Source organism: Ornithodoros turicata, unplaced genomic scaffold, assembly GCF_037126465.1.
Source record: "Ornithodoros turicata isolate Travis unplaced genomic scaffold, ASM3712646v1 ctg00001263.1, whole genome shotgun sequence".
NCBI classification, from domain to species: Eukaryota; Metazoa; Arthropoda; class Arachnida; order Ixodida; family Argasidae; genus Ornithodoros; species Ornithodoros turicata.
The window spans coordinates 1-12,725 of NW_026999527.1; the positions used below are offsets into that span (position 1 = coordinate 1).

General features: G+C 47.9%; 1 protein-coding gene across 1 annotated transcript; it reads right to left on the minus strand.

Moving 5' to 3' along the window:
- Positions 1-7,308: 7,308 nt before the first annotated feature.
- On the minus strand, positions 7,309-11,437 carry LOC135376739 (uncharacterized). The gene is made up of 4 exons (XM_064609225.1): positions 11,350-11,437; positions 8,883-9,366; positions 8,540-8,841; positions 7,309-8,361 (listed from the first exon to the last, which is right to left on the minus strand). Exons 2-4 carry the CDS (start codon positions 9,358-9,360, stop codon positions 7,324-7,326), a joined length of 1,818 nt encoding a protein of 605 aa, XP_064465295.1. The 5' UTR covers positions 9,361-9,366; positions 11,350-11,437; the 3' UTR covers positions 7,309-7,323.
- Between the last annotated feature and the right edge of the window lie 1,288 nt (positions 11,438-12,725).

The window sequence follows — 12,725 nt, forward strand, 5'->3', positions numbered from 1 at the left end:
GTCTCGATGTTGTAACAACCTTCTTCCAATGGATACCTGAACAGGAAGTGCCGGAAGGAATATATGAAGCTTTCATCAACAAAAGATTCAGCGCAGTTGACAGGATAGACAGCGCCGTGGACAAGATCTTACGCATGCACTACGTAATCGAGCGAAAGCAAGGAGTCTCATTTCTATTCAAAATATCACGTAATCTCGATGAAGTCCTAAGGAGGGTCGAGCTACGAAGATCGTACCTGTGATATTCTTCAAGCTCTCTTCTGCTACGCATGATGGTCTAGGTGGAATCAATGTTGTTGTTGTACGATTTACCACAGTGAGCGGTCGGTTTATATTCCCAAGAATTGAGTGAAACAGTACAGGTAAATAAACGTTTCTTCATAAAAAAAATCTATGGATGATCTCAATCACCGTAAAACAATGAAGATTTCGCGCTGTCACTACATATCTCCTCAATGTGAGCAATACGCGCGTAGTTCGCGAGTTGGATTTGCTTTACATCATAAGAATATAGTGGTTGCTTCATTCCCGCATTTATTTCGTGCGAACTTTATGGCACAAACAATAAAGATTACGAAAAAATTGTTTGTGGTAAACACGGTATTCACAACACTTTAGCGAGGAGTCTTCTAACGTGGAGACAACACGTTCCTTTCCCTCGACGACGGTAATGTCCAAGCTCGTGTGGTTCTTTTTCCAGTAGTAACGCACCACGGGGATGGAAAACCGGCATTTTGATTGTCTCGCTGATGGGTTCTCCGTTTCTATATCGCTCCAACAGTTCCAACTTGCATCTCACAAACCGTCTTATTTTATGAGTACTCCGCACGGGAATAGCGCTCAAAATGTCGCTAAAATCACTCTCTTCTCCGTGTCCATCTAAAAAGTTGTGTACGCATTGTAAATCTGCCAGCATGCGTTTGCATACGAACTGATCCATCTCACACGACACACTGAGGCTTCGCACTTTCGCGGTTGTCAAGTCGCTGCTCATCACTTTTCTCATGTCGGAGTTTCCTACAAATCGGCACCATTATATGCGTCATTTACCGCGATGTGTCCCAGGCCTCACCACAACGGACAGCACTAAATGCCAGAACTTGTTTGAGCAAGCCGAAACAAGCTATGGTATTACGGAATGCATTGCGCCGTGATGTGTGAAGCGGTGTTCTCCTTTTCATAATGCTCTCACTTGTTTGATCGCGCAGAACATTTGGGATATGGTATAAAATTGCTTTCAGAAAGCGTGGTAACCTCTCCACAAACTATATTCGCTTAGACGATGATACTGGCTTAGGTGACATGACTTCTCAGTTTCTACGCACACCGAATGAACTGAAAATGAGAACAACTGTTACCTCCTCAACTTGAAGACAATATAGTGAGACTTTCCTCGTCGTGCGCTTGACCCACAGCCGACCGTCGGGCGGAACTCAAATGCGCCCTTGGAGGGTGGTGCGATTTTGTTTACACAATCACGCCCGAGCGCGCGCCCGTTAGCTGCGAAGGACATTTGGAACTTCTTGGAAACTGATAAGCGAACCCTTTGTTTTTGGTGCTTGTTTCGGCAATGAGCAGGTGGTCGCATAGCGTTGTGTGATCGCTGGTTTTAATACGCGCGGCCTCGGAAAACATGATTTACGTGGTGACCCAGTTTCTCGGAGAAGGCCTATTTACATCACCTTGACGCAACATTTTGTTTCGCTAGGGTCCGCCGTAGAGTTTGGCCTTAAAGCGCGTTTTGATATAAAACAGATGGCTCCAACACATCTTCAAGGTGACCCAATTTCTCGTACTTGGACCTTGCGGAAAACGAGCGAGCACTGATATAAAAGAGATGGTCCCAACCGAGGGTTTTATTATGCGCCTGTGATCCGGCTATCTAGTTTTCCGTGCGGCTGGCACGGTAAGTTGGCGACATGCGGGTGAACCTGGAAGTTGCGCGACATTTTGGTGTGTCGGCGCATGTTGTGAGGTGAGCGCGGGCAGGCTGAAATCGTGTGAGCGGTCCACGCACCCGTGTTTCCCTACCCTGCTGTAGCGCGCCGCGCCACAAGAATCTATGTGCGTCATACCGGTGTGATGAGGTAAGCAATTTTTTTTTTTTTTTTTAATGAGCTGGACTTGTTCATATTGCGACGATCTTAATATTTCTAATATTGATGCTTCCAGTATAGAGAGGAACGCGGAGGTGCGACTGCACGGGATGTTCGGGGAGAGAGCAATCTGAAATTGTGTTTCTTCATACTCAGCTTTTTTAATAAGCATTTGTATAAGCAAGTATAAGCATAAGCAAACAACTTGTTTAGTAAGCATTGGAGCGTCAGTCACGACATAGCATCACTGTGCTTTGTGCTTGAATTAAATAATATCTTATGTTGAAGTCTAAAACTGCAATATGCGTAAACACGGGCAGGATAAAGTCGCGTGAGCTGTCCCACGCGCCGCCTGTTTCAGATATTGCTTCATGGTGCTCGTCAATCTATGTGCCCGTCTGCGAAGGTGAGCGCATTTTTTTCCGAGATGAACTCGTTCATAGTGCGACGTTGTGCCCTGAACTTATATTTCTAAGGGTGCTTCCAGTTGTGCTCTGCGTACGAGCTGTGTCGTGTACGCTGGCTTTGTTTGAACAGAATATTCTGAGGGGAGCAATGTAAAATTCTGTTTCTTCATACTCAGCTTCGGTTGAGTCTTTTTTTTAAGCTTGAGTACGTGCGTGCATAGCATTGTTTAATAAGCGTTGGAGCGTCAGTGCGTCTTGAGCTTCACCACATAGCGCCACTATGCTATTGTCATTCTGCTCGATTTATTTAATTTCGTGTGTTGAATGCGCGCTGTCTAAACTAAAAACGGACCCAAGCTCTATAGGGTTTATTGATCATTCAAGTGTTTTTCTCTCAAGCCAGCTTCTCTGCAGCATCAACTATCGATGTTTTCTCGATCATGTGCTTCTTCCTGCTTATTTCGAACGCGCGCTGGCTTCCCTGATTAGCATCACGATGAGTCTTTTGCACTTTGTTTAATACACATTGAAACTTTTTTTTTTGTTCTGTCACAAAATTCGTTCTGAAGAATGAACGCGCTCCATTGCATCATTTGCCATTATGCTTGATTGAAACAATTTTTAGGTTGAACTGCAAAGCACACCACACACCACATCTAAACGATCCTACAAGCTTGTTCTCAGGGATGGGCTTGACCCAACGCACGCATGCAACCAGGTGAAGCCAACTTTACTCGTGTATAATGTGTTTTGAGATGTGTACCCTAAACACGTTCTTTTTCTTTTTTTTTTAGTTTCTTGTTAGCAACTGTGGTTATGTGAACAGCGGGAAGCGGCGGCATGTAAGCTGTTCAGCCTTCTAACGCTAGATCTCTATAAGTATGAACCAGTTGGATAGAAATGAGTCAATGGCGCGACGCAGCTGTCCATCTTTGCAAAGAGGGTAATCACAAGCGGCGCCATCTCTTCTATGTGTAGGAAACCTTCTTCGGCGCCGTCAGAGCATGTGAAAAAGTTTCATTGTGAACCAGTGAGCAGCCAGATGGGATGGGCTTCACCTAACGCACGCATGGAACTGGGGGAAGCCAACTTTACTTGTGTAAAGCGTGTTTTGAGATATGTACCCAAAAAAAAAAATTTTTTTCCCATTTCCAACTGTGGCTATGTGAACAGGCGGCGGCATGTAAGCCTTCTAACGCTAGTTCTCTAGAAGTATGAACCAGTTGGATAGAAATGAGTCACCAATGCAATGGCAGCTGTCCATCTTTGCAAATACAAGCGGCGCCATCTCTTGTATGTGTAGGGCAGAGCATGTGAAAAAGTTTCATTGTGAGCCAGTGAGCAGTCGCGGATGGAGGCATGGGTCGATACCCCAGGCTAAATCTATCTTATGGTAAATATCCCACAGTTAAACGTATACTATCTCATCTAGAGATTAGGGGGAGTAGCAGTTAGGTCTAGCGATGAGTGGAAGTGCAGTGCGAGCCTGTTAGGGAGCTCTAGACATAAGTGACCAATGAGAGGCTTGTAGTCAGATGGGCCAATGAGCAGACCACTTGCAGTTAGATGAACCGATAGCAGTTGGTGTCTATCGAGGGAGCTGAGTGACCAATGAGCACAAGAGATGACCGGGATCTCTCTGATGCAGCTGAACTAACCCACAGCTAGACCAGGAGGCTGTTGTACCAAATAAAGGTTGAAATCAACACTTGTCGTGTGCCTTGTCTGAAGCTGCTGCATTGTGGTTTAGGAGTGATACGCTAGCCAATCACTGTTCAGTAGGCTTAGCGTGGACCAATCGGGGCCAGACATCGGTAGGCTTCGGTGTGAAGGTACAACCAGTAGGCTTAGCGTGGTTCGGCATAGAAGTCAGTAAGCTTAGAATGGACCAATCAACACGAAGTGGGTGGAGCCAGTAAAGAGTTGCGCACGAGGTAAGTAGCATGGACCAATCAGGGCCAGCCACAGCAGAACCAAGTCGTACCCCTATGATGCAGCTGAACCAATAGTATAATTTCTATTAAATGTGTAGGGAACCTTCTTCGGCGCCGTCAGAGCATGTGCGTTGTGAACCAATGAGCATCAGGGTGGAGGCATGCGGTTAGCACGGGCCAATAGCAGTTGGAGCCTACCAGTGTATGACCCCCGCTAAAGTTATCTTATGGTAAAGTTATACCCCTGTCACACGGGCATTTTCGATCCTGCTCGACCGAACCTGCTTGAACCCAATGCAGATCGGATGGTGCTACACGACCGCTTCCAAGCAGGATCGAACTTTGATCCTGCTTGACTCAAGACAGTTCCCATAACAGGATTGAGAATTTCAAGACGGCTCGACGGACGCCATTTGCATCCTCGACCCCGGTGAACTGTCATAACTTAAGACGGACATGCGCGCGAAGCTACAAATGATGCTTACATCGGTATACGATAAATTACCACTAATATTGCTGTTATATAGGAAACGCGAAATTAATGAGTTCCGTTTATTCATTTGCCTATATTCTCGACACCGCGCGACAACAGCCGGAACAGGTAATCGGATACGTACTCACACGGCGACGGTTGCGCCGCCTCTCGCGCCTCAAATCAACCATTCAATGCGCATTGAAAGTGGCCGTGTAGCAGCGTCAAAACTCGAGCGTGCTCGGGAAGTTCGATGCAGATCGGATTCGAGAAGGATCGAAATGCCCGTGTGACAGGGGTATTACAATCTCCCACAGTTAAATTTATCTCGTCTAGAGATGAGTGTGAGTGACCAATGAGTAGCTTGCAGTTCAATGGATCAATAGCAGTGGGTGAGTGACCACTTGCTGTTAGATGGACCAATCGCAGTTGGAGCCTATGAGGGAGCTGTGACCAACTAGAACCAATAAGGAGCTGGGTAAGTGGACACTTACAGTCAGATGGACTAACGAGCAGACCACTTGCAGTTAGATGAACCAATAACAGTTGGAATCTACCGGAGGAGCTGAGTGAGCAATGAGCGTGAGAGATGACCACATAGAATTGTGGACCAATGATCTCTCTGAACTAACCCACAGCTGGACCAGGAGGCTGTTGTACCAAATAAAGGTTGAAATCAACAATTGTCGTGTGTCTTGCCTGAAGCAGCTGCCTGGCTAAGGAGCGACAAATTCAGGTAAGCCAATCACCGTTCAGTAGGCTTAGCGTGGACCAATCAGGGCCAGCCATCGGTAGGCTTAGAATGGGCCAATCATGAAGTGGGCGGAGCCAGTAAAGGGTTGAACCATCCGGTGTCAGTGGGCTTAGAACGGGCCAGCGAGGGCTAATCGGGAGGCTTACATTGGGGACGGCCAATCAGAGTGTCAGGAAAGTCTGGGAGGGTGATCAGTAGGCTTTGGCTTAGACGTCTGAATCAGTAGGCCTAGAATAGACCAATCAGCATGAAGTGGACGGAAAGTTGCACACCACAAGGTAAGTTTGAACGTCTGAGATAAAGCCGCAGCAGGGTCGCTGCCGAGCGCGCCATCTGGCGGGCGCTAACGAAGGCTATGTTCAGCGGACTTAGTCAGCCAATCAGTGGGCTTAGAAATGGGGCCAATCGGTAGGCTTAAACGGGGGACGGCCAATCAGAGGGCCTAGAAAGTCTGGAAAATGTGGAGAGTGATCAGTAGGCTTCGAATGGACCAATCAGCGGAACCAGTTAATCGGCATAAAGGGGCGGAGCTGTGCCCAGCGATATGCATGCACCAATCAGCGTGAAGTGGGCAGAGACGAGTAATTAGCATAAAGGGGCGGAGCTACAGTCAACCAATCAATGATCAGTAGGCTTAGCACGGGCCATTCAGCGTGAACTGGGCGGAGCCAAGCCAACTAATTAACATGAAGGAGCGGAGCTACGGTCAGCCAATCAAAGATCAGTAGGCTTAGCATGGGCCAATCAACGTGAAGTGGGCGGAGCTAATGGCGGCCAATCAGATGGCTTTGGATTTGGCTTGTGTTGGCTTAGAACTGGATTGTGTTGGATTATAACTGGATTGGAATTGGATTGGAATTGGATTGGAATTGGATTAGAGAAAACTCTTGGCTATAGGACTTCTTTCTATACTACTGACGGTATGTGTCTTATCAATGTTCTTTACTTTCACGAGTCTTTTCAAGGCCTTCCAGCTACCCGTCCACCCTATTGCACTCGACTTTCAGTACATTTTGCTGCTTGGGTACAGAACATTGATAAGACACATACCGTCCACCTCTAATGCACTCGACTTCCAGTACATTGTGCTGCTTGGGTTGTTGTTCCTTCCTATCACTGGGGGGTTTTAACTCTATTAATCGTGTTTCTAGAAAACCGAACAGCCCCATTTTCTCGTGGTCACTGAAAAACACCGTGCGCACAGATCTTGGAGAACACATTTTATAAAAACCGGGAGCGCACTGGATAGCATAATGCTACAAAAAAGGTGTACGCCCCTTCCCCGTGACCGAGATTCTACTCGACGTCACATCCCTAAAAGGTTCACAGGCGCGTTGGGGCACCTACAATGGCAGAAGAATGAGATTCCGACCAGCGCACCCGATCCGGGACAAAAGGTCATGTTGGCAAGCCTGGCATATGCAGCAATTTATCTGTCATAGGTCTTGGAATGTTCCTCTGTATTCGATGTTTCTCGATTAAAACCGAAGGCACGGAAGCTCCAAGAAGTGAGAGCTATGATTCTTGTTTGGCATGGTGACTGCTCCCATGCTGCACTGATGAAAGAAAAAAAAAAAAGAACTTTACGTCTGTCGCACGTAGCACGGAGTCGTTTTGTATAAGCCCCAGCAAGCGCTGCGTAAGGAAGCAGAGACCCTCTCTACGGAAACAGCAGTTTCGCCTCTTCTACACACTGCCTCGCCTCTTCTTCCGTACACTCTGCGACACGCTTAACTTGCTGCACCACGGAATCGCACCTCCAGAGTATCCGAAATGCTTCTCTGCAATCACAGTCCCTGCAGGTGCCCAGGGCAAACCTCGTGGCACGATTGAGGAGCAGCTCGTTTCTCCGGAGCACGTCGGAAATCTGGCACAGTGCTCGTGAGTTACAACCCACCGAATCCCCCCAGAATGTGGTGAGCGTGTAGTTCTTGGGGAAGTGCCTCGCAATCACTTTGATCGCCCCTGCTTCGTAACAAGAGAACTGCGTGACAAAGGCGTGCAGTGTCGTGTTCGCTTCGAGCATGGCTGCGAACGCTCGGGCGACTTCCGTAGTAAAATATGCGGCCAGGAGCTCGACACGGATGATCGTGTCGTTGTTTGTAAGGCCCTTGATGAAAGTAGCGTTAGCGTCAAAAGGGCATGTGCAGTGGAGAAACTTGAGGGACCTGGTCTTTTCGATAAGTTGCGCAAGAGCTTTAACCGTCTCGCCTCCGGGCGTCGCGTGATCAGCTCTTTCGATATGCACTTCCGTGACGTGACAGTTTGATTCTAGTGCTGAGATCACCCGCAATATGGGTGTCTCCTCAACGAACCAGATGTAAATCTTTTTGACGTCGCCGTAGTTGAGCGAAATGAGACGTGCCAACTCGTTCAGCGCGAGGGTGTTCCACTTTGTAGAGATTCTGTGGTAACACTGGTGGCTAGCTCTGATAACCTGAGCAATCTCTTCGTCAACCTCGCCAGAGAAAGCGATCGTTCCAAGATGCACCACTTCCAGTGAAGTGTTCACTGTAAGGGTCTTCACAAACTGTACCAGGGTCACTTCCGTCAGGTCGTTAAGGGAGAGATCGAGTTCACGAAGCGTATGGTTTGACTCCAGAGCTCGTGCTAGATGCGTTGCACCTGCGTCTGTGAAACTGCTCCATCGAAGCTGAAGCTTCCGGAGAGTAACGTTCACTTTGAGAGCCTGAGCAAACTGAACCACATCAGTTTCCTCCACACCACAGTTATTAAGCTAGAGCGTTCTTATTGTCCCGTTCGTCTTCAAGGCATCAGAAATGTGGGGCATACTACGAGCACTATTTAGATTCATTTATTTTCAAATTCTCGATCGAACTGCTCTCTCTGAGCGCAATCGCGATAATTGCCAATACATCGTCAGGCATGCGATAGAGAAAGAGGTCCTTCAGGTAGCTGTTGCGTTTCACAATTTCCGCCAGATGCACAGCGGCAGCTTTCTTGAAGCTGTAATCACGGATTTGCAGAGACGTCAAGTGGTTGCACTGCTGAAGTGCTTTCAACAGGAGCTTCATCCCCTCTTTGCTGACACCACAGTACTGTAGGACAACAGATTTCAACTGCGGTGACCTCTTGAGTCCTTCCGAGAGTCGTGACGCGGACTCGATATCCAGCATGAGGTAGCAAAATGCTCTAGCATGCTCTCGGGTCTGATGCCCTCAAGAAACACGTTGTGGTGTGCGCTTAGCTCTCGCGTGCCTGCTTTGACGCTTTTAATGTTAGAGCCGTGCACGAGGGCAAGTTTAAGGGCCGTCGGGAAGTGGACAAATAGGCTTGTTTCGTACAGATCTATTCGTTGTATGCAGGGGTGTTGTTTCACGAGCCAGCAGATGAGGAACAGAGAGTCCAGCAACGCAACCTCAGATAAGGTGCCGTGATTTGACGGTATTCGCGAGACATTCAGCTCTCCTGGCTTACTTTCGTGGAGCTGAACATCAACGGAGAATAAGATTCGATTGCAGAGTGTCACGTGCTCAAGCAACCAGCATCCTGCCTCATCACTCCTGGAACAGGGTTTTGCGATGTCAACGCCTTTTCGTTTGAAGACGTTCCGCACAGAGAAAATTCTTGATGTCACCGTTGCGGGATCAAGGAACGGAATTTGTCGAGCGATCTCGGCGATTTCCGGGTGGCTCGAAACGTAGTCCCGTGCGCCTCCCGCGCCGTTAAATGTCATGTTGTTCTGTAAAGAGAAAGAGTTGGGGCATGGGCAGACAACGACAGTTTGCAGTTCAGTTCTGTGTCACTGTCTGTAGTTCAGGTCTGTTCAATTGTCACAGCCACAATGTTTGGGAAAGAGTTTCTTCCCCCAACACGAGCCATGCATGTTCGTTGTGGCATTCGTCGCACTCGTGGTATTACTCGAAATGCACTCCTTTCAATCACACGCAGAAGTCCATCTCGCAACTGCCACAGCATAGGACAACCAACGTCACACGGTCACAGTGCAAACAACTGAACGGCAACAAGTTGGCAACAAAACGGCAACAACATTTCCTATGGCGAAAAATTCGTAAAAGTGTTCTCACGCAACGGCAAAAACTCTCTGAAGGTGAATACCCTTAATTTTTCGACGTGTACATTTTAAAATATAATTTTTGCGCCACGAGTTTAGTAGAGTTGAACTACGTTCAAAGCTAGTGGCGAACGGTCGTGCCCGAAAGCCAGGGTCTTGAGGGGATTACGATGATCTCTGAAAGGGACGCGACCTTCGGTCCTACTTTTCTTTCAATAGGAGGCAGAGTACAATTGACCAGTCGTGGAACCCAGCTCTGCCCTTCCGATCTGTTTTGGTTTCGGTTTGTCTACAAACGTCATGAAGTTTCTCGAGTAGACGTTTATTACAGCGACCATGTACCACGTCGTAGGCACCTGTTCCCAGCGCAGCATTTGGAAGCTAGCGGTAGTGTTACTCATCGGTCTTATTACTTACTGTCTACTTATTGCTTCCTCAATTTCTGCAATACTTCGTACTTCAGCTTACCTTAGTATTTCTGTACAAGCGGTGGATATTCCACAGAAGATGTTTCATTCTGGGGTTGATTATCGTCATCATTCTACGCGTTTTCATAGGAGCTGTCACTGTCGTCTGCTACGGTGGTGGTGGTGGTGGTGGTGGTGATAGGGCTTGCCGTTGTCGGCCTCACGTATGTGGGCAACGTCACGACTCACGCCCTGGGGAAATGTGCGTCCTGGGCCGACCTCTAAGGGAACTGTGCCGACATATGTCTGAAAGCGTCTGAGGAAAACCCAGGAAAAACCCCAGACAGGACAGCCGGCACCGGGATTCGAACCCGAGTACCTCCCAGTCTGCTACGGTAGTCCTACGTCCGCTTCTACGCGTTCAAAATTCAAATTTCCATCGTCCAATCGTGATGCAGATCTCGCGGTCCGGTTAGTAGCGCCCCTAGCGGATCGTGCGGACGGGATCCTCATGGGGATGGCCGATTATGACACGGTCATTATAATATCTAGCAGGTTGTGAACATAGGTGGGGGGAGGGGGATTTCTGAAATCTTGGAATATTTATTCTGATAACAGTGGTCGCAACAGCCACAATGGGCCCCTACCGGAATGCTACAGGAACATGACGAAGGCATAAAGCTGAGCTCGGACCTGTGCAATTTTGTTCCGATGAGGATGCCCGCGTCGGAACGTTACGAGTAAAGTTTGTTGCCTCTTGCGTCCAAGCCGGTGCTTTATCTTTTTTCCGTCAATCCCCTAAACTGGCCCTGGGGCCCCATCCAGTGGCGTCACTAGGGGGGTGCAGGGGGTGCGGTCCGCACTGGGTGAAGCGACGGAAGGGGTGACGCGCAGTACCAATACTGCCGCTTCCTCCCGTTCTCTGCGGCACGATGACGCCAAAAACAAAATAAGGAGCCTTCTACGAGGCTTTTTTTTTCTGAGTGTGGTGTAATACGTGTATTGATGGTGATCGCCTGGTACGGAAAGGTATCCGTTAATAGGAGAAGGGTGGGGCGGAGGGTGACGACCGTGACATAAAGAGCTCCCACACCGGGTGACGCGTGCCATAGCGATGCCACTGGCCCAATCCCCGGCGGCCCTGGTAACAGTACAAACAACTGAGCAGCAACAAGTTGGGAAACTGCGACACTCGTCCTAACACGTCCTTCGAGCCACACGCGGCGAGATGTAGTGCACTTACCGTTTCCTACAGTTTCCTCGTGACGTCTGGAGACTACTCGCATGAAATGTGGGGAGCTCGGTAAACGGGTACGGATTAACCAGCTCAGCATTACTCCTCCTTATATTTTGCAACGTCTGCAACCTGGGTCGTTGACTCTTGGACTCTCCGCAAGGCGATCTCCACCGCTGCGCCTTTTGTCTTTCCGTCAAGCTTCCCAGCGCCGCATTTGGAAGCTAGCGGTGGTGATGCTCATCGGTCCTCTTATTGCTTCCTCAATTTCTGCAATACTTCGTACTTCAGCTTGCCTTAGTTTTTTATTTTATTTGTACAAGCAGTGAATGTCCTACTAGATGCTTCTTTTTAAAGTTGATTAACAGGTACGGGGAGATATATTTATTAGAAGAATGAAAAAAAAAAAAGAACGGGGAGGATGAAACACAGCATGTTATATTAGACAGAAGAAAAAAGAACAAAGAAGCCGGTTCCTTACTACGTATTCCAAGGAGAAGAAGAAAGAAACCAGGCTGGCAAAGTGTAAAATACGAAGCGACGCCGTGCAAAACTATGCGATAACCTCATAACTGCGGTTTCTCGTTTCCTGTTGTTGTACTTTCCGATACGTTCCCCATTCAAAATAGGAAGAAAGAAAGAGGGTATGGAAAAGGGGTAACTTCTATGGCTGCAACCTAGGTCAAAATAGCATCTGATAAAGGGTGTAAAAAGGGGTGGTAAATGAAATTATCACTTATCCAGATTGCTACAGAAAGGTGTACGCCCCTGTGGCTCACCGAATCAGAAGCGGGAAAACGTGCTATGCGTTGAAGTTCTGTTTTGAGAGTGAGGTAGCAGACAGAACTTTGCAACCTTTTAGTCACAACATATAGTGACAACTACCCTTCACCCATTTTTCTAAGAGTGTAGGGAGAAAAATTAACGGTCTCCCTTGTGGTGAAACGAGAGATAACATATCAACTTGGAAGAAAATGCTGGGATAATTTTAAATTGGGAGTTTATGGTTTTCAGGTTCGGGTCAAATGTGGGAGCATAACTGCAATGAGTTATTATCATGTAATGCTAGAGGAGAGGACAACGCGCTGTGGTGTTTGGCCTAAGAACAACTATTTTGGCGACACAATGCGTTTTGGTCAGATTCCTTCCCTGAAATCAGACAACTTTCTCAAGGGACTGCACCGCTCGTACGGTGTACCTCCCTGGGCGCAGACAAAAGCTCACCGGACAAACGCTTACTCTCGTAACATTGAAGGCGAACATAAGGTCACCGTTTTACTCGCTTCTTGTTTTCCAGCTGCTTTATTTATTGCACTGGCCACCAATAAAAATATTTAAGGGGTCAATCGAAGCCTCTTACATATTTGACACGTTGCGGAGTGGGT

Coding starts and splice junctions, on each gene's coding strand:
- LOC135376739 (XM_064609225.1), bottom strand. CDS start 9,360: ATGACATTTAACGGCGCGGGAGGCGCACGGGACTACGTTTCGAGCCAC. Junction 8,842..8,882: donor CATTAAAAGCGTCAAAGCAG/GCACGCGAGAGC, acceptor GTGTTTCTTGAG/GGCATCAGACCCGAGAGCAT. Junction 8,362..8,539: donor TCTATCGCATGCCTGACGAT/GTATTGGCAATT, acceptor GATGTGGTTCAG/TTTGCTCAGGCTCTCAAAGT.